General features: G+C 49.5%; 6 protein-coding genes across 6 annotated transcripts; 3 read left to right on the plus strand and 3 right to left on the minus strand.

Annotated features, from left to right (window-relative positions):
- On the minus strand, window positions 1-3,028 carry N7511_008684 (DEAD/DEAH box helicase; the record flags this gene model as incomplete). Its single annotated transcript, XM_057131061.1, has 2 exons — window positions 1-2,611; window positions 2,694-3,028. The coding sequence occupies 2 exons, from the start codon at window positions 3,026-3,028 to the stop codon at window positions 1-3; spliced, it is 2,946 nt and encodes a 981-aa protein (XP_056979049.1).
- Window positions 3,029-3,367: 339 nt separating this feature from the next.
- On the minus strand, window positions 3,368-5,062 carry N7511_008685 (uncharacterized protein; the record flags this gene model as incomplete). The annotated part of the gene is made up of 3 exons (XM_057131062.1): window positions 3,368-4,127; window positions 4,184-4,756; window positions 4,806-5,062. The coding sequence occupies 3 exons, from the start codon at window positions 5,060-5,062 to the stop codon at window positions 3,368-3,370; spliced, it is 1,590 nt and encodes a 529-aa protein (XP_056979050.1).
- A 2,669-nt stretch (window positions 5,063-7,731) lies between these two features.
- On the plus strand, window positions 7,732-9,018 carry N7511_008686 (uncharacterized protein; the record flags this gene model as incomplete). Its single annotated transcript, XM_057131063.1, has 4 exons — window positions 7,732-7,823; window positions 7,869-7,940; window positions 7,988-8,161; window positions 8,214-9,018. 4 exons carry the CDS (start codon window positions 7,732-7,734, stop codon window positions 9,016-9,018), a joined length of 1,143 nt encoding a protein of 380 aa, XP_056979051.1.
- Window positions 9,019-12,202: 3,184 nt separating this feature from the next.
- Window positions 12,203-14,989, minus strand: N7511_008687 (ATP-dependent Clp protease ATP-binding subunit; the record flags this gene model as incomplete). Its single annotated transcript, XM_057131064.1, has 1 exon — window positions 12,203-14,989. One exon carries the CDS (start codon window positions 14,987-14,989, stop codon window positions 12,203-12,205), a length of 2,787 nt encoding a protein of 928 aa, XP_056979052.1.
- Window positions 14,990-16,960: 1,971 nt separating this feature from the next.
- On the plus strand, window positions 16,961-18,536 carry N7511_008688 (uncharacterized protein; the record flags this gene model as incomplete). The annotated part of the gene is made up of 4 exons (XM_057131065.1): window positions 16,961-17,047; window positions 17,108-17,290; window positions 17,563-18,333; window positions 18,393-18,536. The coding sequence occupies exons 1-4, from the start codon at window positions 16,985-16,987 to the stop codon at window positions 18,534-18,536; spliced, it is 1,161 nt and encodes a 386-aa protein (XP_056979053.1). The 5' UTR covers window positions 16,961-16,984.
- Window positions 18,537-24,408: 5,872 nt separating this feature from the next.
- On the plus strand, window positions 24,409-25,298 carry N7511_008689 (putative isochorismatase family hydrolase; the record flags this gene model as incomplete). Its single annotated transcript, XM_057131066.1, has 4 exons — window positions 24,409-24,498; window positions 24,551-24,863; window positions 24,926-25,145; window positions 25,205-25,298. 4 exons carry the CDS (start codon window positions 24,409-24,411, stop codon window positions 25,296-25,298), a joined length of 717 nt encoding a protein of 238 aa, XP_056979054.1.
- Between the last annotated feature and the right edge of the window lie 674 nt (window positions 25,299-25,972).

Here is a 25,972-nt window from a genome sequence, read left to right on the forward strand (position 1 = left end):
TTATGTACTCATTTCCGCACCATTAGTCTTCTTGAAGACATACCCAATCATGTTACACTCATCCTTTAGCAAAGAAACAAGCACATCGTCATCAACAGCAGCCTCGAGATCCTCATCGACACCAGCAGCGTTAGCTTCGCCAGAGAGTAAAGATGGATCAATGTGCGAGTACTGTGCCAGAGACTGATGCATCTTATCCTTCTGGCTTCGGGATTTATCATCCCCCTTCTTGTCTTTCAACGTTCCCCTCCGGGACCGGTCTCGAATTGCCTTTTCCTGTTTCTCCATATCAACCTCGGAAGCTTTGAGGAGGGTACTAGGATCGGGCAAGTCGAAATCATCGTCGGACGGGGGCTCAGAGAGCTCAGACAGGTCGGACCCATCACCGTCACCAGTGGCAGGAGTAGCAACACCAGACGAGGGCCCAGAAGCAGGAGTCAGCCCCTTCCCACCACACTCACAGCCCAGCAAGTCGTGAGTCTGGCAACGGCTCTCCTCATCAAGACGGAACAAGTCTTTCAGTTCCGCGGCGGAGAACTGTGCAACACTATTGTTCTTGTCTTGCATCACACTATCCGCAAGACCCAGCTTCGTCACCTGTCTCTGCCAGATCTTCTCTTCAAGACTACCTTTCAGTAGAACCCGATAGATGCGACACGGCCGTTTCTGACCGTCACGGTGGATACGAGCCATGGCTTGAATATCCGTCGCGGGGTTCCAGTCGACGTCAAAGAGGATGAGACGGCTTGCACCGATCAGGTTGAGACCTGTACCGCCTGCCTTTGCCGAAAGGAGAAATGCGAAACAGGAGCTTGCGGGAAGGCGATTGAAGTCGTCGACTAGACCTTGACGCTTCTGTGCAGGTGTGCTTCCGTCTAGCCGTAGATAGGGCAGACCGAGAGAGGATAGTAGGGTGGAGAGTAGAGTGAGAGTTGATGTGTAATTTGATACCAGGACAATCTTTTCGTCTGTGGTATTGCGCATGCTATCGAGGAGTTGGTCCAGAACGCGGATTTTCGCACTAGACGACGGAGAGAGGTGTCGGTGCAGATTCGGAGGGATAGATTCGAGTAGGGTCGTAAGAGTTTCGTTTGGAGAATTGTCTTTATTTTTGGCTGTTAATAGAGACGGACTGTTGCACAGTTTCTTGAGGATAGTAATGAGCTGCAGAGCGCTCTCTGTGTTGCCCATGGCATATTGGAAGACCGGAGAGGCGAGCACGCTCTTGTAAATAGCTGCCTGAGGCCGTGTTGGCTTGCAGAACAGGACGTATTCAGTCTTTGGTGGGAGATATTTGGCTAGGATGTCTGCTGTCCGACGGAGCATGAATTTGGAGGTAAGTTCTCTCAGCTCCTCACCTCTTGATTCTCCCTTCTCGATCTCTTTGCTTGTAGCTTCTGGCTGTCGACTCCGAACAATTGGCGTTTCAAATTCTTTGATAAAAGACTTGAAATTCCCCAAAATGCCTGGGTTGACCAGATCCACGGCGGCAAAGAATTCTCTCAAGTCGTTCTGAATCGGCGTACCAGACAGGATGACTCGCTTCGCAGCACTTAGCGACTGGATGGCCAGACCACTCTTGTTCTGCAACGTCTTCAGTCTGTGCCCTTCATCCGCAATAATGATGTCAATCCCGGAGCTGTTGGCTAAAGCCTCTTGCACCGTCCTCAATTTCTCATATCCAACAATCATAATACTGTAAGCCCGTCCCTTGGTAAAATCGGTTAAGCGTTTCTGCTTGTCATCAAAGACAAACACACCAATGCGCTCATTGCCCAGCCATTTGCGGAACTCCTTCCGCCAGTTGTTGATTAAAGTAACTGGACAAACAATCAAAGCCTTCTTAATGACAGGCGCATCTTCAAAGACAGGATTCTGCTTCAGCAAAGTCCAAAGCAGGGTAATGGTCTGTAAAGTCTTGCCCAATCCCATGTCATCAGCAAGGATAGCACCCTCCCCATTGAAAGACCTCATCCCCATCACACACTCATACAGAAACTGAACACCCTCCCGCTGATGTGGTCGTAGGTTCTTAGACAAAATCGGGTCCACAACAACATCAACAACCTGTCTCCCCTTGGGCACAGACTTTGGCCGCGGCATAACCAAGGCCCCCAGTGCCTTGGGATCATGGCGCGGAATGACCTTCCCGGCCACCTTGGGAACAACCGTATTTTCAAGCAATGGCTTCTTGTACGCCGAAAAAGCTGCCGGCGCATTCCCAGGGTTCGCCGAGGGATTAGTCACCAATGCCAGCGAGCGCTTGAGAGATTGAGTTCGCTCAGCAGCAGTAGGGACATGCTTCTGTGCCTGACTCTTCTTCCGCGCTGGAAGTGCTTCTTTCTTCACCGCAACTGGTGCGGGCGCCGGCTCTGGTTTACCGCTATCTAGAAACCTTCGACCAGAGAAATATTCAGAGCGAGAAATCTCGGAATCCACTTCGACTTCTTTACCGGATATGGAGAGCATTGATCCTGGTTCGAGTGTGGATTCGTGCATTTTGCGTCCCATCTCTTTCCCGGCTACGTCTCGCAGGGAGACGAGCCCTCCGCGCAAGGAGAGTATTCCGTCTCCATCCCATGTTTTGTGCTTTTTGGCAGTTGGTTTGCGCCTATAAAAGTATTAGCTGTATTCGACATCGGGGGTTGGTTTAATGATGGTAACCATGGCCCAGAGGCCCGTTTGAGACCTACCATAGGACATTGAAATATTTCTCGTCCGTTGAGTCATCTTTCAGCGACCCCACCGAGGATGTTATGGAACTATCTGTGCCTTTATTGTTGACCTGTACAAGTGGCTTCCGGCTGGCTAGCGGTGTTGACTTCGCGTCTTGGTCGGGTGTGCAATCGTCGCTGAGCAGGCGGGGTTTTTTCGCGGGAGGAACGGAGTCATCCGTGTTACCTGCTGTAGATGGGAGTGGCTGCCTAATCAAAGGAGACTTGAAGGGCTTGAACACCATGGTTGGGCTGGTCTTGGTGAAGATTGCGTCGGGAAACGCGAAGTCGCGGGACGCGTGGTCACGTGCCATGTTAATAGATCGCTCCAATTGCAAGGGACTGGTCTAGAACAGCAGAAGATTGATAAAAATTAACTCTGTCTAGGATGGAGCCTACAGATCTTGGCATGGAAGGTGGGTATTCAGACTAAAAGAGGACATTCCAGACAAATGGATGTGAAAATTATGCTTTTTAGCTATGTATAGAGTCAAACCCAACATAATTAGAAATGTACAAAAAGGGTGTATAAAACGTCAAGGGCGCATCATGAAAAGGAGCATCTGATCGTGCAAAGATCATCAACGAAGAAAAAGTATTCCGAACAAAATGGTATATGAAAACAATCATCTGAATCTCTATTCCTCGCCGGTTTATTTCGCATCATCCGCCAATGCCTTGTCAGTCAAGGGGACGAACTTGGGACCCTCGTATGAGCCTTGGTGAACGAACCACCAAATGGTAACGAAGAGGGTCAAGCCACCAGTCATAAGACTGGCATAGTTCATGTTTTGTGGGGTGACTTCTTTGGCGAAGGGGAAGCAGAAGATGACCACGAAAGCGAGAATGTAGATACAGGCCAGCGTGTTGACGACGTAGCCGATTTTGTTGTTCATGAAGAAGTATCCGGGAACGAAAGATGAGCGGCGGGTCATGATGTGAGGGAAGATTGCCAAGAAGTACGACAGACTGGACAGCTGCACGAAGCAACCAACAAAGGCGCTGAATGCGGTCTGCGAGCCGAGGTAGATGCAGGCTAGAACGGTGACGACACCTCCGCAGGTCAAAGTGGCGTTGAAGGGGTTGCCGAAGGTTGGGCTGATATGTCCGAGCCAGCCAGAGAAGGGAGTGGCACGATCGCGAGAGATGGTCCACAACGTACGGCCAGCGGTGATGTAACAGCCAGAGGCGGTAATCAAGGTTGGCAAGAAGGCGACAATCAGGAGACCGAGAGCACCGCCGCGGGATCCGGTAGCTTGCTGGTAAATCGTGGCCAAGGGGAACTTGTACGGAGAGCCGATGACATCGTCAAGGTTGTTGATGGAGTAGAAAATGGCAACCATGTAGAGGATACCAGTGACGAAACCGACACCCATTTGGGCAAGGACTGCCTTGGGAATGTTACGGCTGGGCCTAGAGATTCAGTTAGCTTTTTTTCGCGTCACAAGAGATATAGCGGAAATACTGACTGAGGGATCTCCTCGGCCAAGTGGGATGAACAGTCAGGAGTGCCGACACTGTAGGCACCGTTCAGCATGCCGGCGACAAAAACGAAGCCAGTCTGGGTGTATCCAGTGCCATTGTCGAACTCAGCCCACACCTGCTGATTGGTGGCATACGGAGTACCATTCACATAGGGCATCACGGCGCAGACAACGATAGTGATGAACACACCAGCCAGAATGAAGAACATTCCGAGGTTGCCAATGTATGGCAAGAAGCGGTTCATGAAGAGCACAATGCAGCAGCAGAACCAGGTGCAAAGAATAAAGGCGAGGAAAGTATTCCACGCCGAAGGGGAGAAGTCGGGATGGGTCATCATATACATGGAGACCGTCTGCTGAGCCATAATCAACGACATCGAGGCGGCACCAAGAATCCAGGCGAGACAGTTCCACCATCCTGCGAAGAAGCCACACACACGGCCGTACTTGCCAGCCGTGACCGTTGCCCAGTGATAGACACCACTAGATGAGGGCATACCCGAGGCCAGTTCGGCGATAGACGCGGCTACCAACCAGTAACACAAAGAAACGGCAATGCTGCAGATGGTTAGCAGTCGTGATCTCGTACGACCGGAGGAAGTCATACAATTCATAGATAGTCCCGGCCAGTCCACCATTCGTCAGGGCCACCGTCACACTACCACCTTGAGCGATCCAGGTGTTTCCGGTCGTCACGGCCACAGCGCAAATACTGATCAGACTGAAGTTCCGCTCGACTTCCTGGCGATGACCGGACGCATTCACCAATTCTCCATCCTGAGCATCGTGGTCGTAAGAGTGATCCGGGGAGGGCGCCACCTCTTTCTCGGGGCCTGCATAGGCCTGCTTGTCGGACCGGTCCATTTTGATCGACATTTTGGGGGGGGGGAGTTGATATCCCTTGAATCCACAAGACTTCTTTTTCCAACGGGTGAACGGGCGACTAAGAGAGCGAGATAATGAGAGAACGAGAGTCGAAATTCCAGACACTCTCCTGTTACAAAGGAACAGAACCGAGAGATGAAGAGCTACAAACCAAAAACAAGAGGGAACGCGGTGGGATATATGGGGACGGACATACAAGCACCAGCATGGGCCGAACAAGTCGGCTCGACCATGTAATCCCGACTCCACCCCCTATAAGTTATGCTGGATCTCCAACCAATCAGGCCTGGCGATGTGCATCATTCGGTGGCTAACTTGTTCGCAGTGGGTCGACTCCAGAATCTCATTGGGCGAAATCGGAGGCGAAGGAGCCAAACTCCAACGGAAAGTTCGCTGGAACGCGGAGGGTGTGCATCGCGCTTAACCCAGAGGGGGAGCTTCAGCAGAAAGAATTTTCTTATCAGTGTCTGTCGTCTTGGCACCCTCATCTTCAGACTGGCATCTCTGTATCTTTCCTCTTTGAGTCTACTCAACGGGAGATTGACGATGCCGGGTCCCTATGGTGGAGTGATTGGCGAACCCCTCAAACGGCGGCCATTGCATTATCAGTGTATTCCAAGACTCTAAACCGATGTCCAGATGCAGCTTAGTATTCTGAACTTGAAACCGAAACTCGATGCATCTCGGGTAGAATGCAGTTGCCGCTGCATTGCAAGACTAAATCCACATCCACCTTTCTCTTGCTACAGTAGACTCCCCCCCCCTACCCTCCACATTGTCCAAGCTATACAGTACAGTCCACGTACTCCTGCTCCGTCGTCGGCCCCGAGATTCCGTTTCTGCCGTCTTAATTTCCAGACGCAGCCAAGGAATACTCTCTGAGTGAAACAAGTCCAATGTAAAGGAGAGGGCCTATACTCCTAGGAGAATAGCTGAAAGGCGACTGGACCTCAATGGGCATATGGTCGCACCAGAGCCTGTACAGTAGTGGGACCTTGGTCTATTGACAATACGACCCAGTCATCCAAGACCGTAGCAACCGATGTGGACACCCATAATCTATGTCTGGACGACTAATGCGACCGGGCGTTGAAAGTTTGGGGGCGGTCTTCAATTTTAGACAGCCCTGCAGCCTGGGACTAAACCCAGATGGGTATTAAGTCCAGGAAGCTTCATCAAGTGGAAACCTCCGAGACAGCAGCCAAGTCAAATTATATTAATCCTCTGTATTAAGCGATGGGGTCTAGAAATGCATGCTAGTATATAGTTCAGCTGCAGTGGCGTGGCCACTCTGTTGAAGTTAGCCCCAGATCAGGGTGGCGTGTGCACCGATCTAGACTGAGAGAACGCACTAAAAGATAGCGCCACGGATACCTTGGGATGGATTTGGTTTGATTTTCAGTGAGTTTGGGCGCCGACTGAATAAACTAGGAAAGTCTAATTTCCTTTTTGGTTCGGAGCTTCCGGTCCAGCAAGTTGGAGGAAATGACGCATTCTTCGTACTCGGGATTGAACTCGCACTATTTGGCCACTACGGAGTACTGTTCTTTTAGATTGCTGGGTGTGAGTTCCCAAAATTGAGGCGTGTCCAGTTGTCCTGTGTATTCCCCATATGTACCCTCTACACTCTACCCCATCAACTTCCCCCGAGACCCATTTCCTCTCAGACTGGAGACGGGACCGCCGGAGTAAAGATCCTCGGATCCACGTTCTAAAATGCCGCAACCAAGGTATTAGCCAATCAGCATGCAGGACGGAGAGCCCCATACTGGATGCATTGGGATTAGCGCAAAACTTAGAAGTTGACACCTGATGATTCAGGCTCTACGTCCCGCATCGAGTAAGGATCTTGGTCGATGACCATAATCCCTGTCAGTTGGCCTTCCGGATCAGCAAATGAGCGCCAACTATCACAGATGGGCAATTGTCCATCCTCGCCTGAGCCTCCACTGTGGAGACGCCCTCCCTGTGTTCGCTTAACACTCGCGTGCCTCGACAGATTAAGTTCTTAGTCCATGACAACTGAGACTAGGGTTACGTAGGTCTCTAGTTTCACCTGCTTAGTCTAGTAAGGTGTTCTTGCCAAGTTCGCCGGTAAAGTTTCGGTCCAGAGCTCCTTTCAGCACTATACAATAAACCTACAGTGGGATGGGAATGCGCTCCGACGGCACAGCTGAAGCTGGTTCGCCCCCGGGCATCGGTGGATCGGGGCAGTGGCACAAAGACCATCAGGTACAAATCAGAGTAGCGCAATCGGATCAATTTCCCAAACAAATGCAATCCAAGGAAACGGACAGTACTCTACAGCTTGACCCATGGAATCCACCTGTCGATTAGGACCCCTCCCCCCCGGTCTTTTTGTTGGTTCGACTCTGTCACCGGAGATCTATCTTGCTCAGTGATAAGCATTTATCCTCCACAGCTCTTACAACCTGCATCTCTCACCCAAAAGTACCTATCACATACAGTTTTGGGGCTTGAACTCGGCTCTCTTCCCCCCCCCTGTCGTGATCGCCGGCAGATGAAGAGCCTATCAGAGAGTTTAATACATAGCAGCTAATCTTCCCCTCGGGTGATTTTATAAAATGTGGGTGTCTCGACCTTGCATTCTTCAATCCCCTCATTAATCCTTGTACAGGCCACAGGCAATGTCAGGTCTAGGTGGTGACTTTGCGGTGAATTTCGCCCGGGAGACATGGGCGTTATATGCTGTCGGTGTCTTTGGCGCCGTCTTGCGATTGTGAGTAAACGTCGCCCAACAGACAAGGCCATTCACTAACCCCAGTGCTCTGGATAGTACCGCCCGTATTCGACGTCTAGGCATTCGCAACCTCCAAATCGATGATTATCTGATGTTGTTCGCGGTGGTCTGGTACACACTATTATGTGTGGCTTTAAATCAAGTCGCATCCGGGGAGGATCCAATTTGATGACCGACGAAGACAAACTTCATCTGACGCCTCAAATCGAGGCCGAGCGAACCCGGGGCAGTAAATGGGTGTTTGTCTCGGAGCACTCGTTCATTCTCTGCGTTTGGGGTCTCAAGGCGTGCATGTTGGTGATTTATGCCCGTATCACGTATGTGCCCCCCAAGTCTCATTCCTCGATCCGATTAACTAACATTCACCAGTGAGGGACTGAAGCAACGGAAATGGATTAATTGGATTGCTATCTATGTTGCCATTGGGTTTGTCGCCACGGAGCTCTCTCTCTTCCTCATCTGCCGTCCTATTACTCAATACTGGGCTGTCCCACCGGACAACGTCCAATGTTCGACCTACCAATACTACGAAATCGTGCAAGGATGCATCTCCATCTCCGCCGATGTGTTCATGCTTCTCATCGCCATCCCGATGCTCCTTCAAGTCCGCGTGCCGCTGAAGCAGAAATTGATCCTCGTCATTCTCTTCGGCATGGGAATCTTCGTCATTGTCGCCGCCGTCTTGAACAAGGTGTACTGCCTAGTCCCTTCCTTAATCTCCTACGTCTACATGAACTGGTACTTCCGCGAAGCCACCGTCGCGATCCTCGTCACCAACCTACCACTAGTGTGGTCTCTTCTGCGTGACGTCTTCCCGGCCCTCAAGAGCTGGACTGGCGGTTCCAAGCGCGGTACTGATCGCTACAAGTCCGGGCCCTGGACCAGCAAGGGCGGCTCCAACCTCCCTCCCTACGGGCCCCCGAGCAATCTCCGATCCGGCGACTTCAGCATGCAAGACTTTGAGCGCAGCGCTACCGTCACTCCCCAAAAGGCTACGGCATCTGATATCAGTTTGGAGCCTAGTGAGGACCGCGATGCGAGCAGTGACGATGGGTCTGCGCGCGCCCTGCGTATCCGTCAAGATATCACGGTGACCGTGCACCATGACTCTCGGCCGATGGAGTATCAGTCGAACTCCTCTCATGTTGCCCACCGGGCCCACGAGGAAGTCTAATCCCTTTTGGACGAAAAGTCTCTCTTTTTTTTTCTATTCTTTTCTCTTTTATTTGTTTTTCTTTTATTTCTGATGATTCCACGAAGTCCTTTCGGGACTTGATACCCCCTCTAATTATATTCTACTGTATATATTAACTTCTAGATGTGCGTTCGGGTTCGGGTGGCCTGGATGGAGGACACTGGCGGTACATAAAGATAGAGTTAGATGCAAACCTGGTACATTTAGAATTGTTCTATACCAAAATTCTAGAAACCAATCTATATTACTGTAATTTGGAAGATCCTCGGTCAAATTGTCCCATCGCGAATCCTTCCATTCCGTTCAACCTTTCAACCGAAGCCTCTCTCTCTCGAGTTCGGCAAAGACTAGCCCCAAATAAAAAAGACCAAAAAGCAGAAGATTCTGGCGAGCCGCCGATCTCCCGCCTCCTTGCGTCAACTGTTGATCTTGTCGCCATGGGACATAGTCTCCCTAGAACCGATTGGCCAACAGAGTCTGCGAACCTCTCTTTGAAGTGAACACCTACAGTACCACGATCGGGAGGGGAACGCTCAGGAACAATTCCAGAAAACGGTCCCATTCCAAGCCAGTGGCTTGGAATGTCTTGGAGATTACAATGTATAGCCGTGTTTAATATGGATATCGCCGTTATCCGGCTTCCTACTGTATATCAGGTCTTGGCACCCCGACATCGGCAATGGACTCAGAAGTAAGGGAACTCCACCGCGGACCATAACCACAGAAACGGACATCACCAGCCACGGATACCAGGCCGATAGACTGACTGGTTCCATGGACTGACGCTGGGGGTTGGGAGAAATGGGGGATTGGGGGATTGGGCGGGATCGACCGGACTGACATGATAAGTCTGGAGTATTATCAATAACCATCAGTCATCGATTTGAGGGTTGAAATTGGAATTGAGATTCAAATTGAAACTGAAAGTGAAAGTGAGATTAAATTGAAGGATTCCATTCCAATTTCCTCGGATTAGTCTCACCGTTTCTGATATACAGTTTTTCCTTATAATCAGAGTTTAAGCTGAGTTTCGGCGACCCTCTCTTCCCTCGGTCCGCGTTCAGTCTTTTTCATCCAATACTAGTGGATGCTATTGTTGGAACAAGTCCTGTACAATCCCTTTTTCCTTTTTTCTTTTCTTTGACAATAGTTCAACCCCTGGATGCAACAAGCGATCCTGTACTCTGTACTCTGTAAGCGACCATATATTGTTCCCATCAGCAATCCACTCAGAAAAACACAAGACCAGCAAGTGGACCCCCTTCCAACTGTACAGCTGATCCCAGCCTCGGCATCGCTGCGTCCAATAGGAGACACCAAAGGCGAGTATCGAGTCACGCCTATCATTACCCGGTCAGGAGGGTGGTAAGCCTCTCCTATTCCTCTTTCGATTCCCATTCCGTCATGCTATCCCCTGACGAATTGGTCTCTGTTCTCTTGGGCCTCTGGTCTGATCTCTACGTGGCTGGTGCAACCCCGCCCCGTTTATGAATGGGTTCCGAGGTCCTACAGTTGTTTCTTCACGGAAGCCGAGGAGGGAATTGGGGGAATTGGGGACTCGGATTTATGATCCGTTTGTGGCATCCGAGTTGGGGTTGTACTGCAAGGCTGGATCTCGTGGTTACTACAGTATTAGGACCTTGGAGAATCCATGTCTAGCCCTAACTTATATGGTTCACTACAGTACACTAGTTGGTCAAGTCTAGAGGGACTGAAGAATCTCCCCTTGATAGATAGGGAATAATTCATAGAAGATAAAATATACTCCTGATTTCATTACCCCAACACAACCTGCAGAACCCAGTCTGCACTTGATACTGCACACTCCGACTATTGAATCTTAACCCAGATCCTGCTCGCAGTTAAACTTTGATCGCATCCGGTCTGGGCGATCTGGCCGTTCACCGCACAGACATTGGAAACCCACCAAGCGCCTCCAAAGTCAGTTGCGAAACTCAATCGCAAGATACAGTAGATTTGGAATTCGAGTGGGAAGCGGCAATCCGGGTATACTGTACAGTGTTGTACTGTATTTGCAGGTCGACGCACAGTGCCAATGGAGGGAATTCACCGGGATATTAAGTTGGGCTTATGCAGGTCGAGCAATGCAATGCAACCTTGGGTGATCCGTTCTTAAAGCTTGCATGATTCATGTGGGTTCTTCTGAAGTTTCCTTTTGGGAATCACTGGAGGTGATGGTTCTATTGGATTGTACTGGTATATCAGTGTTGAGTGTTGGGGCAGGCCTATGTACACTGCAAATGGACACGAAAGACATGTATCATGCATCTGCCATCACTCATCACTGATTTGATGTCGTATAGTCACTAGATTGAATAACTGAAAGAATCTAGAATAGGTGTCTGTCGCGCAGAGAAACATGCCAGTAACCCATTGAACCAAGGACCGCAAAGGTAATGAGAAGGATATGTGTCAGTTCCATGAGGTGAACGTATAACGCTGTTTTCATTGACCTTTCTGTCTTATTCACCTTGTAGGTTTTGTCAAGATTTCAATGTTGTCAATGACCAAGACGACAGGCCCGGTAGGCCTAGGACATGATTGTTCTGACTACGTATCACCGTAGCAGAGTGCTCGAGCTCATTTTTGACTCTGTAGTCACTGGTTGGTCGATCTGGAATGCCACATGATCGAGGTGAGAATGAGAGACCAAATAAGGCAAAATAGTAACTTAATCACTATACTCACGGTAATGGATAGTGAGGAATTCTTACTTTTTATTAGCAACAGCCAGTGTGATACAAGGAGAACCTCTATAATGTTTCCATTCAAACTATGGACTAAATTTACAAGTTGTGGGATATATTGAAGGAATGTGTAAGATATGTATTCGTGAAACGAGACAATTAATGTATAGCCTCAATACTGTACAGACACTATGTCTGTCCTTATTAACAAAATGATCAAAATAATCAAAATTGTATATGCCCATGGCAAAAGAAAAAGCCACAAAACAAAAAGATAGGTAGATACAAAGCAAAAAAAAGAAAGACAAAATGCTAGAACCAACGCCATGCCAAGAACACAGAAATAAGAAAGACGAAGGCATGCAAGAAAATCAAATCGTGAGTCATTCATCGCTCAATATGTTCAACGCTTTTGTTCACGCGCTAACAGCACAAGCTGAAAACCGAGATCCCGTTTAATCATCGTACAGATCGGGCATATCAGTCTCCATCTCAGCGTCAATATCATCCGAGTCCATCATGTCATCATCGCTGTCACTGCTTTCGCCAAGGACATGATTAGGCAGAACCACAATGCGACCGTCGCGCATGATGACACGGGCTACCTCGCCATCTTGGACAGCACCGCGAAGGATGAGGACGGCGAGACGGTTGAGGAGTTCGCGCTCGATGAGACGACCAAGAGGACGGGCACCATAGGCGGGAGAGTATCCAGCCGCACCCAGGTAGTCCTTGACTTCGGCGGAACAGTCGATCAAGACATTGCGTCCATTGTGCTCGAGACGCTTCTGAACCTCTTCCAGGCGGAGATCGACGATCTTGCGAATCTCCCGCTTGGTGAGACGGTTGAAGATGACTGTGCTGGAGATACGGTTGAGGAACTCTGGCAGGAAGTAGTCGCGCAGAGCGCCCATGACCATCTCGCGAGTCTGGGGGTCGATGCGGCCGTCCTTGGTGGTAGGGCGGGCGAGGAACTCGGCGCCTAGGTTGGAGGTCATGACGACGATGCAGTTCTTTGCGTCGACAATGCGGCCTTGGCCATCGGTGATACGGCCATCGTCCATGAGTTGGAGGAGGACGGTAAGAACTTCCTTGGCGGCCTTCTCGACCTCATCAAAGAGCAAGATAGAGAAGGGGCGGCGGCGCAGAGACTCGGTCAGTTGGCCACCGGCGTCGTGGCCAACGTAGCCGGGAGGTGCACCGATCATCCGGCTCAGTGAGTGTCGCTCTTGGTATTCGGACATATCGAATCGGATCATGGCCTTGGGGTCGTCGAAAAGGAACTCGGCAAGAGCCTTGGTGAGCAAAGTCTTACCAGTACCAGAAGGACCACAGAACAAGAAGCTGGGAGGCGAGTTGGGGTTGCTGAGACCAGAGCGTTGCAGACGAATGGCGTTCGAAACGGAAACAACCGCCTCTTTCTGGCCGACAACGAGGTTTCCGAGGGACTTCTCCATCTTGAGAAGCTTGTCCTTCTCGGTAGTCTTCAGCCTAGTAACTGGAATACCAGTCCACCGGCCGACAATTTCGTTGATCTGATCGGGGCCGACGGCATCGGCAAGAAGTGCTTCGCCGCCATCTCCGGAGTTGGCACGACGTTCGGCATCAGCCTTGGCGCGGTCGGACTCAAGACGTTCAATGAGGGTCTTGGTCTCTGGAATAGCGTAGTACTCAAGGTCGGCAGCTGTTTGGGTATCACCTGAGCGTTCGGCTTCATCACGCTTGACCTTGAGAGAGTCGAGCTTGATCTTAGCATCCTGAACTTCTCGGCTGCGCTGCTTCTCGCTCTCGTACTTCTCGCGCATGGGCCGGAGCTCCTCTCCAACGTTGGCAGCTTCCTGCTTGGCGGCCTCAAGACGAGCCTTTGATGCGTCGTCCTGTTCACGTTCCAACGCATGAATTTCGATTTGAAGCTGGCGGGCCTTTCGTTCAAGTGTGTCAAGAGCTTCTGGCTCGGACTCACGAGTGACACGGACGGCTGCTGCCGCCTCATCAATAAGATCAACAGCCGAGTCGGGGAGACGACGGCCAGTCAGATAACGAGATGCAAGAGTGGCAGCAGTGACAATGGCACCGTCAAGAATGTTGACACCGTGGTGGACTTCGTACTTCTCCTTCAGACCACGCAGAATAGAGATGGTCTCTGGGACAGATGGCTCCTTAACCAGAACCTGTTGGAAGCGACGCTCGAAAGCTTGATCTTTCTCAATGTACTTGCGATACTCGCTCAAAGTGGTGGCGCCAATACAGTGCAACTGACCACGGGCCAGCATGGGCTTGAGAAGGTTGGCAGCGTCCATGCCGCCCTCACCACTGGATCCAGCGCCCATAAGCAGGTGGATCTCGTCGACGAATAGAACAATAGTGTCTTTGGAATCTTCAATCTCTTTGAGAACACCCTTCATGCGCTCTTCGAATTCACCGCGGTACTTGCTGCCCGCAACAAGCGAACCGACATCAAGAGACAAAAGACGGCATTGGGCGAGGTTGGCGGGAATATCGGCATTGACAATGCGGCGGGCGAGACCTTCAACAATGGTGGTCTTACCAACACCGGGCTCACCGATCAGCACAGGGTTGTTCTTGGTGCGTCGACTAAGGATGCGAATCACTCGTCGAATCTCCTCCTCTCGACCAATAACAGGGTCGATCTTGCCCTCGCGAGCCAATGAGGTCATGTCAATGGTGAATTTCTTCAGGTTCTCATTCTCGCTTTCGGCGTCGGCAGTCTTGGAGTCGACGCGGCGCGTACCACGAATTTGCTGAACAGCAGTGTCGATCAGCTTAAGATTAGGGATATTGGCATCGCCCAGCGCACGCTGGACCTGCGAGTCCTGACACACTGATTGGATCAGGTGGTCAACTGCGACAAAGCTGTCCTTCTGTGTCTTGGACAAATCGGTGGCAGATCGGATGACTTTCGCAAGTTGAGGAGACACACTGGGATTCTCTGGTGGAGGGTCTTGGCTAGGAAGACGGACGAGCAACTTCATCAGAGAACGGTCGAGGAGTTGGGAGTCACCGTGGGCACGCTCGATGACTTGGCGGAAGAGGGGTGCCGCAGCACCATCATGAGATGCATGGCCCACGGGCTGCTGGTCTTCTGATTCATCAGGGGAAGGGTTAAGAAGAGCGACTGCCAGGTGAAGGGGCAGGATTTGTGAGTGAGCGTACTGCTCACACAGGCTGCTGGAGTCGAGCAAGGCCTTGTTGGCCCGGTCTGTAAATTGGGCGCCGTTCATGTTGAACGGGATAGTGGGGTGAGATCAGTGAGGTTTTGGGTAGTAGTAAGAATTGACTGGAGCTTGTCAGGAAAATACAGTAGTTCCTATGTGAGCAGGTAATTTGGTGAAAATGTGACTGAACCTCAAGGAGGGAAGCAAGTTGATATACTCCCAAGCGTGGGCTGCCCGAAGCTGCTTCAAGGCCCATGACGCCACTACCAGCTTCCACCGCCTTCCAGAAGCTGCCGGGTCTAGCCCGATGATGCAGTCACATGACCTGTCATATGCTCACCGACTACGTATTGTCCCACTTTGTATAGTGAAAATGATGTCAACACTCATAGCAGATAAGCAAAAATACTGAAGGGTGATGGTAGGGCCCACTGAGTGACAGCATGACTTGGGATTACCAGCACATAGAGAGGAATAATCTTGTTGTGTAAACCTTATAACCATGGGATGACTTATCTAACGCTCGACTGTATATTCGTAGACTTTATTGCCATGTAAAAACCAAACAAACAATTTGCCATGGGACACCGCCATGGCACGTGATACCCACGTGAGCTGCACGGGAAGACCAAAAACAACGTGACTGCTGACTTCATCTTCACGTGACTTCATAAATCGCGCAAAACCGGCGCTGATGGATCTCCCTCCCCACGTTGGAGAAATGATTCGACCCTGACGCCTACCTTGGCGGATTCTCTGTTGGAGCTTGCGTACTGGCGTGCCTTGCAGTGGAGCATTGAAACAAGGTGGATTCTGGGATGAAAAGCAAGAACTTGAGATCTTACGATGGGCCACTGACGCCAGCCCAGGGACACTTCCGAATCTTCACGAGGGCGCCCTGGTTATCCATGTCCTGTCTTAACCTACGGCTGCTATGGCTCAACACTTAACTGGTCTTCCACGATAGCCGACAGAAAATACCCAGGAAATGACGTCAAAGCGGGTGATCTAGAGCAATGAGCATCCGAGTAAGCATTGGGTGAACGGTTGGCTAGGATCAGACCTCCCCAATGACTTCGTGTTGATATCTGTCTTGATATGCATACCACCCCTCGGGAACTCAGATCACACTGACAGGCCATGTGTACATACTGTATACTGTATTATGCGGAACTTGCACCGTGGGGGCATTTCCGAAACGACGCATCCAGACATGGAGATCAACCTTGGACAGTCCACTATTCCAATGCTTATTGGCTTCCCAGGTGGAGATCTTCCTGGGTATGTTTTACTTTCTGCCTTTCATTTTGCCTTTGAATTTGCGTGGGAGGCGCTTGAAGAGGGGCAGGAGAAAAAATAGAAGCGGAAAGGTTCGGCGGGGCAAGCGGAGGAGAGGGGCAAAATACTTTATGCCCTCTATGATTTGCCTCTTGACTCCAGTTCACCTCCCACTGGGCGTGAGCTAATGCTGGGCACGAGGTCGAGACTTCACTTGCTCTGCGCTACCACTGATACTACTGTAAGAAGGAAGGGGCCATGGCTGTAGTCTATACCCCATGAGTAACACCAGTCACATCCAGCCCATAGTAGATCCGAATCTCGCTCCCTTCGAGAACGGGAAAGGGCAAAGCCTGGATATTCACCTCTCCATAATTATCTTTTTGCTTTTCCATGGTTGGCAGTGGTAAGCTCTCCGCCTCCCGAGGCTCCAGAAAAAAAGGAAAAAACCCGGTTTAACCTTGGAAAGCCGAGTGGATGAGATATAAAGAGTTTTCGGGCCCCAAATCTTGCATTTCTTCATTATTCTCACGCAATATTGCATACTCTGACACCATCAAGCTGCACTCACATTCGCTGAGGGCCTTGACTGGGTTATTTTCACTAGTCAGAATCGGAGATTGCCTGGTTTACTGGTTAGACCGGCCGAGATTGGATTTACCTTTGCTGTAATTGATGAATCGGTGATCCACTCAAGTTGACACTTGACCCTATACCCTTGAATTTTTCGTCCGGGACCAGCTTGCAGAAACGCAGTTCACCCGGTGCATATCACATATCAGGATGTCGAACAAGCCGATCTTTGTGGCTACGCATCCGCGAGCATGCTCGACGGCTTTTGAGCGCGTGAGTGAAACCAGAGACGCGCTGTTGAGACATCGGAAATGGAGCTGACATCTTGTGCAGGTCTTCATGACTCAGCGTGACACCATTCAGTGTGTTCACGAGCCGTTCGGCGACGCTTTCTACTACGGCCCGGAGCGTCTCTCGGGCCGATTCGCAGACGATGAAGAAGCTCGTCTGGAGAGTGGATTCAGCGAATCCACGTATAGCACCGTGATGGATAGACTCGAAAGAGAAGCTACTGAGGTCCGACCCTTCTTTCTGCGAGATTCCCCTTTGCGTTCTGTCACTTGATGCTCCTTGTGTTCTCCGTCTGTGGATTGAACACGAGGGAAGATTCCCTTGGTTTACACCCTTTGCATTGCTCGTTTCTGCACCTACTGTGCGGCCATATATCCCCACTCTCTACACACCTGTAAACACAAACCGAGCACCGGTTCCTCGGTTGACTCTGGATACCCGCATTGCGGAATAGACAAAACACGCTTTTCGTTGAGGGGATACTTACCGTGCAACAGGGAAAGAGAATCTTCATCAAAGATATCGATCACTATTTGCTTCCACCGAGTGGCAAGCCCGCCAGCCTGGCCCCGTCCTTGCTGCGCCTGAAGCGCGGCGTCGGCACTGACGAGACAAATGGCGAGGGCCACGCCAACGGTGTGAACGGTGTCAACGACACCCACAGCAATGGTCACACCAACGGCCACACCAACGGCCACACCAACGGCGTCAATGGTCACACCAATGGTGCCAACGGCCACACCAACAAAGAGCCCTACCCATACAGCACCCCCGCAGAGCCAGGCAACCCAACCGTGATGCCCCGCGAGCTGCAAGAGAAGTTCCACTGGGCTTTCTTGATCCGCGACCCGCACTACAGCGTGCCCTCGTACCTGCGTTGCACAATCCCCCCTCTGGACGAGGTGACAGGATTCCACAACTACGACCCCACCGAAGCCGGGTACGACGAGCTGCGTCGCCACTTCGACTACCTGCGCGAGTCAGGAATGGTCGGGCCGCGTGTTTCGACTCGCCCGGAGCTCGGCCCCGGCGACGCGGTGGTCGCCCCGGGATCGGTTGAGATCTGCGTTATCGATGCTGATGATATGCTCGACGAGCCTGCCAAGACCATGGAGGCGTTCTGTGATAGTATGGGCTTGCCTTATAGCCCTGAGATGTTGAAGTGGGATACCGAGGCCGACCATGCAGTTGCCCGGGCTGCCTTTGAGAAATGGCGTGGATTCCATAATGATGCTATTGAGTCGAAGGCTTTGGAGCAGCGGAAACATGTAAGTTTCTTTTGAATTGGCAGCGATGGGGGGCAGATCATGCTAACTTGGTTCCTTAGAAACGTGCGACCAAGACCGAAGCAGAGTTCGATGCCGAATGGGTCAAGAAGTACGGTAAGGAGCACGCCGCTCTCATCCGCCAGACGGTCGACGACACCATGGCCGACTATCTGTACCTGAAGTCGTTCGCCGTGAAGGTTTAGACTGGAGGCAGGATGACCTTGAAAGAGGAAGAGAAGAAGAGGAAATGAGGAAACGAGGACATCAGGGGAAGAGCATACCCCAGACCTCCACGTTTCCTTTGACCGCTTCTCATGAGAATGATTTAGCTCGAATGGCGCCATTTCTGGATTTGCCGACTTCAGATTGGTTGATGACTTGGACGATCTGCATTTCTTTGCTTGACTGTTATTTGTTCGGTAGTGTTACCCAATTTGTGCCCCGTCTCTACAGTAGTTTACTTGCTATTACTTCTTTGATATCGCTGGTGAAGTCAATGTTATTGTTCGATGCGCATTTAGTGGATCCAAATTATGGGTCACCCTATAGGCTGCCTCTTCTGGGGCCAACCGCAAATTGACGTGGCTCGTAACGCAGGTGTAGAAAGATAGAAAGAAAGGAAGTTTGTGTGAGGGCAATGGATAGACAGCACATGGGTATGGAGATTACCGCACTGAGAGTCAAGAACAGTCTAAGACTGGTCGATATAAACTCGATGAGGGAGACCAGCCAAGGTCGGTACCACTAGCTTGTCGATGCCAGAAATTGGGCTTCCCCTTCCACCCGTTGCCAATAGACGCTGAGGTTCGGAAGCATCATTGGTGAAATCACATTGGCTAATGCCCACCGGACCTTGATGGAAATGGGAATATCAACATTCTGCGAGTGTAAGACGTATGGATTGAGACTGTGATCGAGAGGTGACAGGGCAGGCAAGACGGGGAAGTCCGCGTTTAGAGGCTCGTCTGGACAAGGTTTGTTGAGTCACGAGCAATCCCTCTAGTCCCAGTATCTCGATGGGGTGCTTCCATTCCGGTGTGGTGAGCACAAGCTGGGCAGTTGTTGCATGTTTTGTTCCCTTCAGGCGCTCCGCTGGATACGAAGGGTCGACAGGGACAACAACACCATTGGCCCTGAGGATCGAGATTTGAGCCACAGTAGCCCATCTCGACTTCTCAAAACAAGCCAAGATCGGAGTATGTCAGAGTCGCATCCCAGGCGCAGAGAGCTTGTAAAAAGAGGACTGCTTCCAGTTATTCCTCTGGCACCAAGCCGATACTTCCTGGTTTAGACGTCATCGGATGAGTTGAACTTGTCACTGGCATCTCGATTTTCATCCAAGTCGAGGATACACACGACTTGACGAAAAAGTTTGCAGGGAGAAGTCTGACAGTTGAGGCAGTTTTAGACCGATCTTTCTGTCCACACTGCGCTGTGGACACCACACCAGGGAGGTCCCCAGCTCGAAAGCCCCAAATGTAACGATCTCTTCCACAATATTTTGAGTAGACACATCTTAGTCTTTGAATGGGGATATTATTCGCGAATAAAACAGGTGTATATCGGCGAACGGGGTCGGGCCGAGAAAGGCCCGGCGCAGGCCATACTGGTTAGTATACACATCACACTCAATCACCAATAGTATGATACTGTGGTTGACTTCTCTCTTTGGCGAACGTTGAAATCATTCAAAAAGATCTCGTAACATATCCCGGTATTTCAGCATAATTCTATTGTGTGATTTGGTGAACAAATAAGTGTAGATCCGAATATATATTTGACCACCATGCCCACCCACTCATTAGGTCAACTTTTTGGATTTCTTGTTTTACAGCTTTCAACTACAGCATCTATCATTAATAAGGACCATTTCTTTTTCTATTCCTGAAGACATTAGCTATAGATCACTACCTTGCACTGTATGTTGCTGCTCTTCGCATCCTAATTATAGCAATCGAATAGGCCGCGCAGCTACGTAACTGATGAGCTTTACAAGTTTAACTAATAATAACCCTAACGGATCTAATATAAGACCTTATTCTTATTGATAACCTATACAAGTTGGGTTATAATATATTTCGCTTCACAAAGTAGACATACAGGCATAAAACAAGAAGAGCCGCACTAAACTTCAAAATATAGACCACTGATAGGAAACACCAATCAATAATCGATTGAGCCACTCAGGAGACTCACATGAGTAGATCCAAAAATAGGTAGGACAGCTTTCAAGATCAATTAGGATTCGTTTTTCCTTTGCTTGTGATTTTGAGTTAAAAGTACCTACATCTTGCTTGAAGTTGTCACACTTCTTGCCCATAAAGATCAAATAAAAGTGGCATTTTCTCAATATGATTAGAAGGAGTATTAAGGTAAGAATCGTTATGGCTCATAGCTAGATTAGCAAAGCACTGACACCAAGTCAGGCGATGTAAATCTGCTGCTGCACGAGGAGTGCTTGTAGCGCCGTATGATTAGCCACCTGTATTGAAATCGTCTGCTTTGGCTGTTCTCGTGCTGGTATCAATAGAAGATTATTATAGGTCTACAAATAGTATGATAGGATTTCTCACAGTCCTGTTTGGATCCACCCTGTTGCAAAGTGGATATTGAGCGACCTGAGATTAACCCGCCAAATTCTCAATACAGTTCCTGATACAAGCTTACCAAAATACCGGAATCGCAGGGGTAAGAAGATCCACTTGGCCGCAGATGTTATGGACAGGAACGGGTTCCTGGAGCCAACGTACCATAGTCGTATGAGGTCTAGAATCCTTGCAACTTGATCAATAGACAGTGGGCTAGCCAGCCTCTTCATACAAGTAAAACGCCAGTCAGCTGTATCTAACTCTAATCTTGACAACATTCCTAGCATATGGGCCTAAAGTCACCACCTAGATGCCTCGTTTCTCAAGTTCAAAAAGGATTTCTTCGGATAGATGAGATCTGGGCTTTGATATCTTTATTTTCAGACTATGAATTCTCTTGTATCAAGATTTTGGATCAGGTTTGGTGGTATAAATACATTACTAGCAAAGGCTTTCTGTACTACCACTTTCACCAGCTCGATGGCCGGGGTTTGGTCCCTCCTACCTCAATAATTTTATATAGAACAACATCTTTTAAAATTATCGATCTTATGATTACTATGTCATAGCTTTGTTATTTGAAATCATTTAGCGAATTTTCATATTAAACTACGCGTCGTCCAGAGTTGAAAGTCCGATTTTGCCTGACTTTGGTGTCATTTAGTACTGGGTGCCTCAAAGTACAGGAACCTTCCCGTTTCGTTTATCATCTTTAGATCTTGGAAGAAAACCAGGATATATAAAACTTTGGCTTTATGAACATAAAATATTAGTATAAATCTTGATAAAAAGTCCGACTTAGGGTGGGGGAATATGGGTTGAACGAGACGAGATTTACGGATTGAAGCTCTGGGAATCGGAAGCGAAGGGAGAATTTTGCAAGAGCATGTACATACAATTGAACTTATTTGAAATATAGCCTACGTCTAGGGTGCCACAGTGATATTGACTGCGAATCAGTACAACAGTTATAGCATTACAATAGGACATTGCTTCTATATAGGGGACATGAAATTGCTCGAAATAGTCATTGAGCCAGATGTTGTCTCTATTGTACTTTTAGTCAATCCAATAATAGCTGTAGTAACAATTCGGTTGAGGATGCGTTCGGTTTTATAGTTGAGAAATAAGGGGTGATAGCTGCTACTGCGATTAAATAGGAGAAAGGAAAACGACATCCATGAACACTCTTTTCTGCACCCTCCTAGTTCAGACAAACATTCATCCTTTATCGGCCCAGATCGCACAGCAAAAACTGCTAGCACTCACCTGGGCAGTCTCAAACAGGAATATGCTAGCACACGGCACGTGGTTGACGGGGCAATTCTGCCTTATTTTAGGAGCACTAGAGACTAGGACAATGCTCAATTGTGTCTCACCGAGATTGATAAAGTATCCCCGGCCGTTTACCAGTATTCACTTAGTTCAAATAGCGGTTTTATATTTCAGGTGATATTTTGTAGCCTGCCAAGACATGTCCAAGAAGCCTGTAAGCAGACCCGACAACAAGGTCGTAGATTGAAATCAGCTTCCCGGGTCCGACACTGGATACACCCTATGAGGTATCGGACACATGCACGAGGTCCCCGCAGTGGCTATGCTGTCCTTGGCAATGGAGACCAAGGCGACAACTGGAGAGACAAATTACAAGTGCTACATCCTGCTTTTACATGCATGACTTGGCAGCTGTGTAGGCGACGGCACGCATTCAGAACAGCCCCAGGGCGTGAGATAGGATTTGATTACTGAAAAAAAAAGTACTGGCTAAGCTCAATCAAAGTAGGCGCATGTTTAGCTCGACGTCAGGCTGACAGACAGATTAGTCTGCGGTTTGTAAGACGCTACACAACGCTAAATAACACTAAATCTCGGCCCTGCAGATGACGGGTCTCCCCAGCCGAGCCATCTCGTGTTGGTCCAGTAAAGCAGGCCCGGTTAATTGAAGTTGTAAAGAATGTGGTTTTTCCGTTGAACTCAAAGAGCGCCTTTGAACATACCCCCAGTCTACCCCAACACAATCCGATACGTTTTCCAGGTCTTTATGCAGATTCAGACATGTCTGGTATACTGTATAGACCGCTCCTCGCGGCTGACGTGAGACTGACACAAGACCCGTAGAGGTTAAGAGGTTGCAGTGGTTCGTAATTATGCATAATCCTTGCCAGCGACTCCAGTAGCCTAGTTGTCTCCAGTAACAATAACATACCAGAGACCTCATGTTCAATTGCTTGCCATGTGCAATTCCAGCTGATTTTCCGTGTAGCCTTTGCCCTGAAACCCTGGCCCCGCAATGTTCGGCGCCGTATTTCCTTTAATTAAAGAGAGACGCATTTCCGGACTGGGCTTGTCCGTAGCCCTTATCCTGTCCCGGCCGAACCTCTCTCTCTCTGGGTTTGTTTCCGAAACCCTTGCACTATGGTCGATAAGCACGATAATGAAATTGCCGACACCAAAGGGGAAAATGGATCAGTATCTTGGCTTTCGATATGGTTTTGTGGGTCTTCCCTAGTCAACTTCAGAGATCCGAGTAATTATTATTGTAACAGCGGGGGATCGAGTTGACTTGAGGTTGAAGATTTTCACAGCCCTGGCAGAGATCTGGGATTTGTGATGCAGTGGCTTTCCGTGGTTACTGTATTTTTTTTGTCTCTCCCGGAAGGGTGGGAATCCACTCTAACGTGGCAACTGTCACTAATTCTGCATGAGTATGCTGCAAGCGATCTCGAGATAAATTAAATGCATTCTTCCAACACTCTGATTCGAACCCCGGAGAGTGAAAAACCGTTAGGGGACGGATTATTCAGGATTTGCAGTGATTGCTAAGGCTTCCAAGGGCTGAGTGGAGCAAATATCAGCCGAGCCAGTCCCGTTTAGGAAGTTCCTAAATATCTACATAGATCAAAGAAAATTCCGCAGTGGACATACTAGACTCTAGAGTGTTAGAATGGGATAGAGTGCTTTTCTTTTCACTCTCATGTCGGCCAACAAACTAGAACACCGGCTCCCAACAATGAAGCCGGAATTCATCTATACCAACTTGTCGGAACCAAGCTACTGCACACGCCCAGGAGCGAGCTAAAAACAGAAAATGCTCTTGAAAACAATATCCACGATCTAGTAATTTGACTGAAATCTGTAATGTAACTGTTCCCCGGCAAGACCCTGTCAAGCCACTTTCTGCAAGCCAAGAGAGGACGGTAACCGTTCAGGGATATACGTCAAGTCGCGGCACTACGGACGGACAGCAAGAAAATACAACAGACAGCACTAGCATCACCGAGTAGAGATAAGCTAACCTCGTAGCGAGGCGAGGTGGGACTTAGCAAATCCTCAGTCAGGATTACGGGATGGAAACTTGGAGATGAAGAGGTGTAGGTGACGGCTGGGGGTATAAAGTCGAGGTCATTCCCATGCAATTGAAAGGCATCCAGATCATCTCGAACACCTTCTACTCTACAGTCCTCGACTCTTCTCTCAACTTCTCAAGATGTTCATCTCCGCTGGTATCAAGGCAGTTCTGCTGCTCGCAGCCTCCATTCCTGCCCAGGCATGGAACAGACTTGACAAGGACAAGGCCGTAAGTGCACCCGATCTATCTCGGCGGAGAACATCTCAATTGACATTTTCAGGCCCTCCTGGTCATCGATCACCAAGTTGGTCTCGCCCAAGTCGTCCGTGACTACGGCACCAACGACTTCCGCAACAACATGCTGGGCCACGCCTCCATTGGAAAGGTCTTCAACATCCCCACCGTTTTGACCTCCTCCTCCGACGGTGGTCCCAACGGTCTCCTGCTCAAGGAGATCACCGACATGCACCCCAACGCCACCTTCGTCCGTCGCCAGGGTGAGGTCAACGCCTGGGACAACGCCGACTTCCGCGCTGCTGTCAAGGCCACTGGACGCAAGCAGCTGATCATCGGTGGTATTGTTACCGAAGTTTGTACGTGGGATCCTCCAGAGCAGCGAAATGATGCACGATACTAACCCCGATTCCCCTCCCAGGCACTTCTTTCCTGGCTCTCTCCCTCATCGACGCTGGATACGAAGTCTTCGCCAACACCGACGCCAGTGGTACCTTCGATATCCGTCTGGCTGAGGATGCCAACCGCCGCATGGAGAAGGCCGGTGTTACCCTCATGGGACTCTTCGGTATTGTCTGTGATCTGATGCGCGACTGGCGCCACACCCCCGGTCTTCCCGAGCTCCTCCCCTTCCTTGACAAGTAAGTTTTGTTTGATTTTGGCATGGCTTCAAGAGTATGTTTTCTAATTGCGCTGACAGGTACCAATTCGCCTACGGTCTGGTTGCTCGCCACCACGCTGGTTCTATCCAGAACGGTACCATCGCTCCCGTTGAGCTGGAGTTGATTAACTAAATCGGTTCTCGCTGAGATTGTTTGGTTTAAATATAGAGGTGGATATGGGGACTAGTGAAAAGGACCTTGGGAGGTAGATGATCAGAATGATGAAAGAGTGGATATCTTTCCATTGGTATATGCCTTAACTTAATAGCTATATCTTCAAATGCAAAATTCACCCTTGGAAAACCGCGAGCTTGTAAAATGAACCTTGGTCTATGTAAATGCTGTAAAGTTCAGAACACTTTGCAAGTCTTATAAATGCAGGTGAGGTTCAATCTACCCGTGGACCTCAGGTAAGTTTTCCCCGCGGTGACTATAGAAGTTTATCGGACTGGGGTAATCACGAGACCAGTGGCTCAAAAGTAGGTATGGATGAAGTGTAATGTAAATGAATTGCTAATGCTGGTCAACCGGTGTGCCGTTGAGGACAATGCAAAGCTAAATAACACTCGTCATCGCTTATAAAAAACCAACCCGATGATGCAACAGATGATCCCATCGTGAAGCCAATACGTATGCGTAGAAGGTAAGTATATACAGGAAATAAAAAATATAAATAAAGGCTATGAACATGGTTCGACAGGGGTATCGGCAATGCAATATTTGCAAGACATAATAAATCCTATGACAGCAGGATGAGAGATGAGAGCTGTGACAGAGGGCGCCGTGAAGAGTATCGAGGCATCCAG

This window comes from Penicillium nucicola, assembly GCF_028828085.1.
Source record: "Penicillium nucicola strain IBT 29836 chromosome Unknown utg000010l, whole genome shotgun sequence".
Classification (NCBI taxonomy): domain Eukaryota; kingdom Fungi; phylum Ascomycota; class Eurotiomycetes; order Eurotiales; family Aspergillaceae; genus Penicillium; species Penicillium nucicola.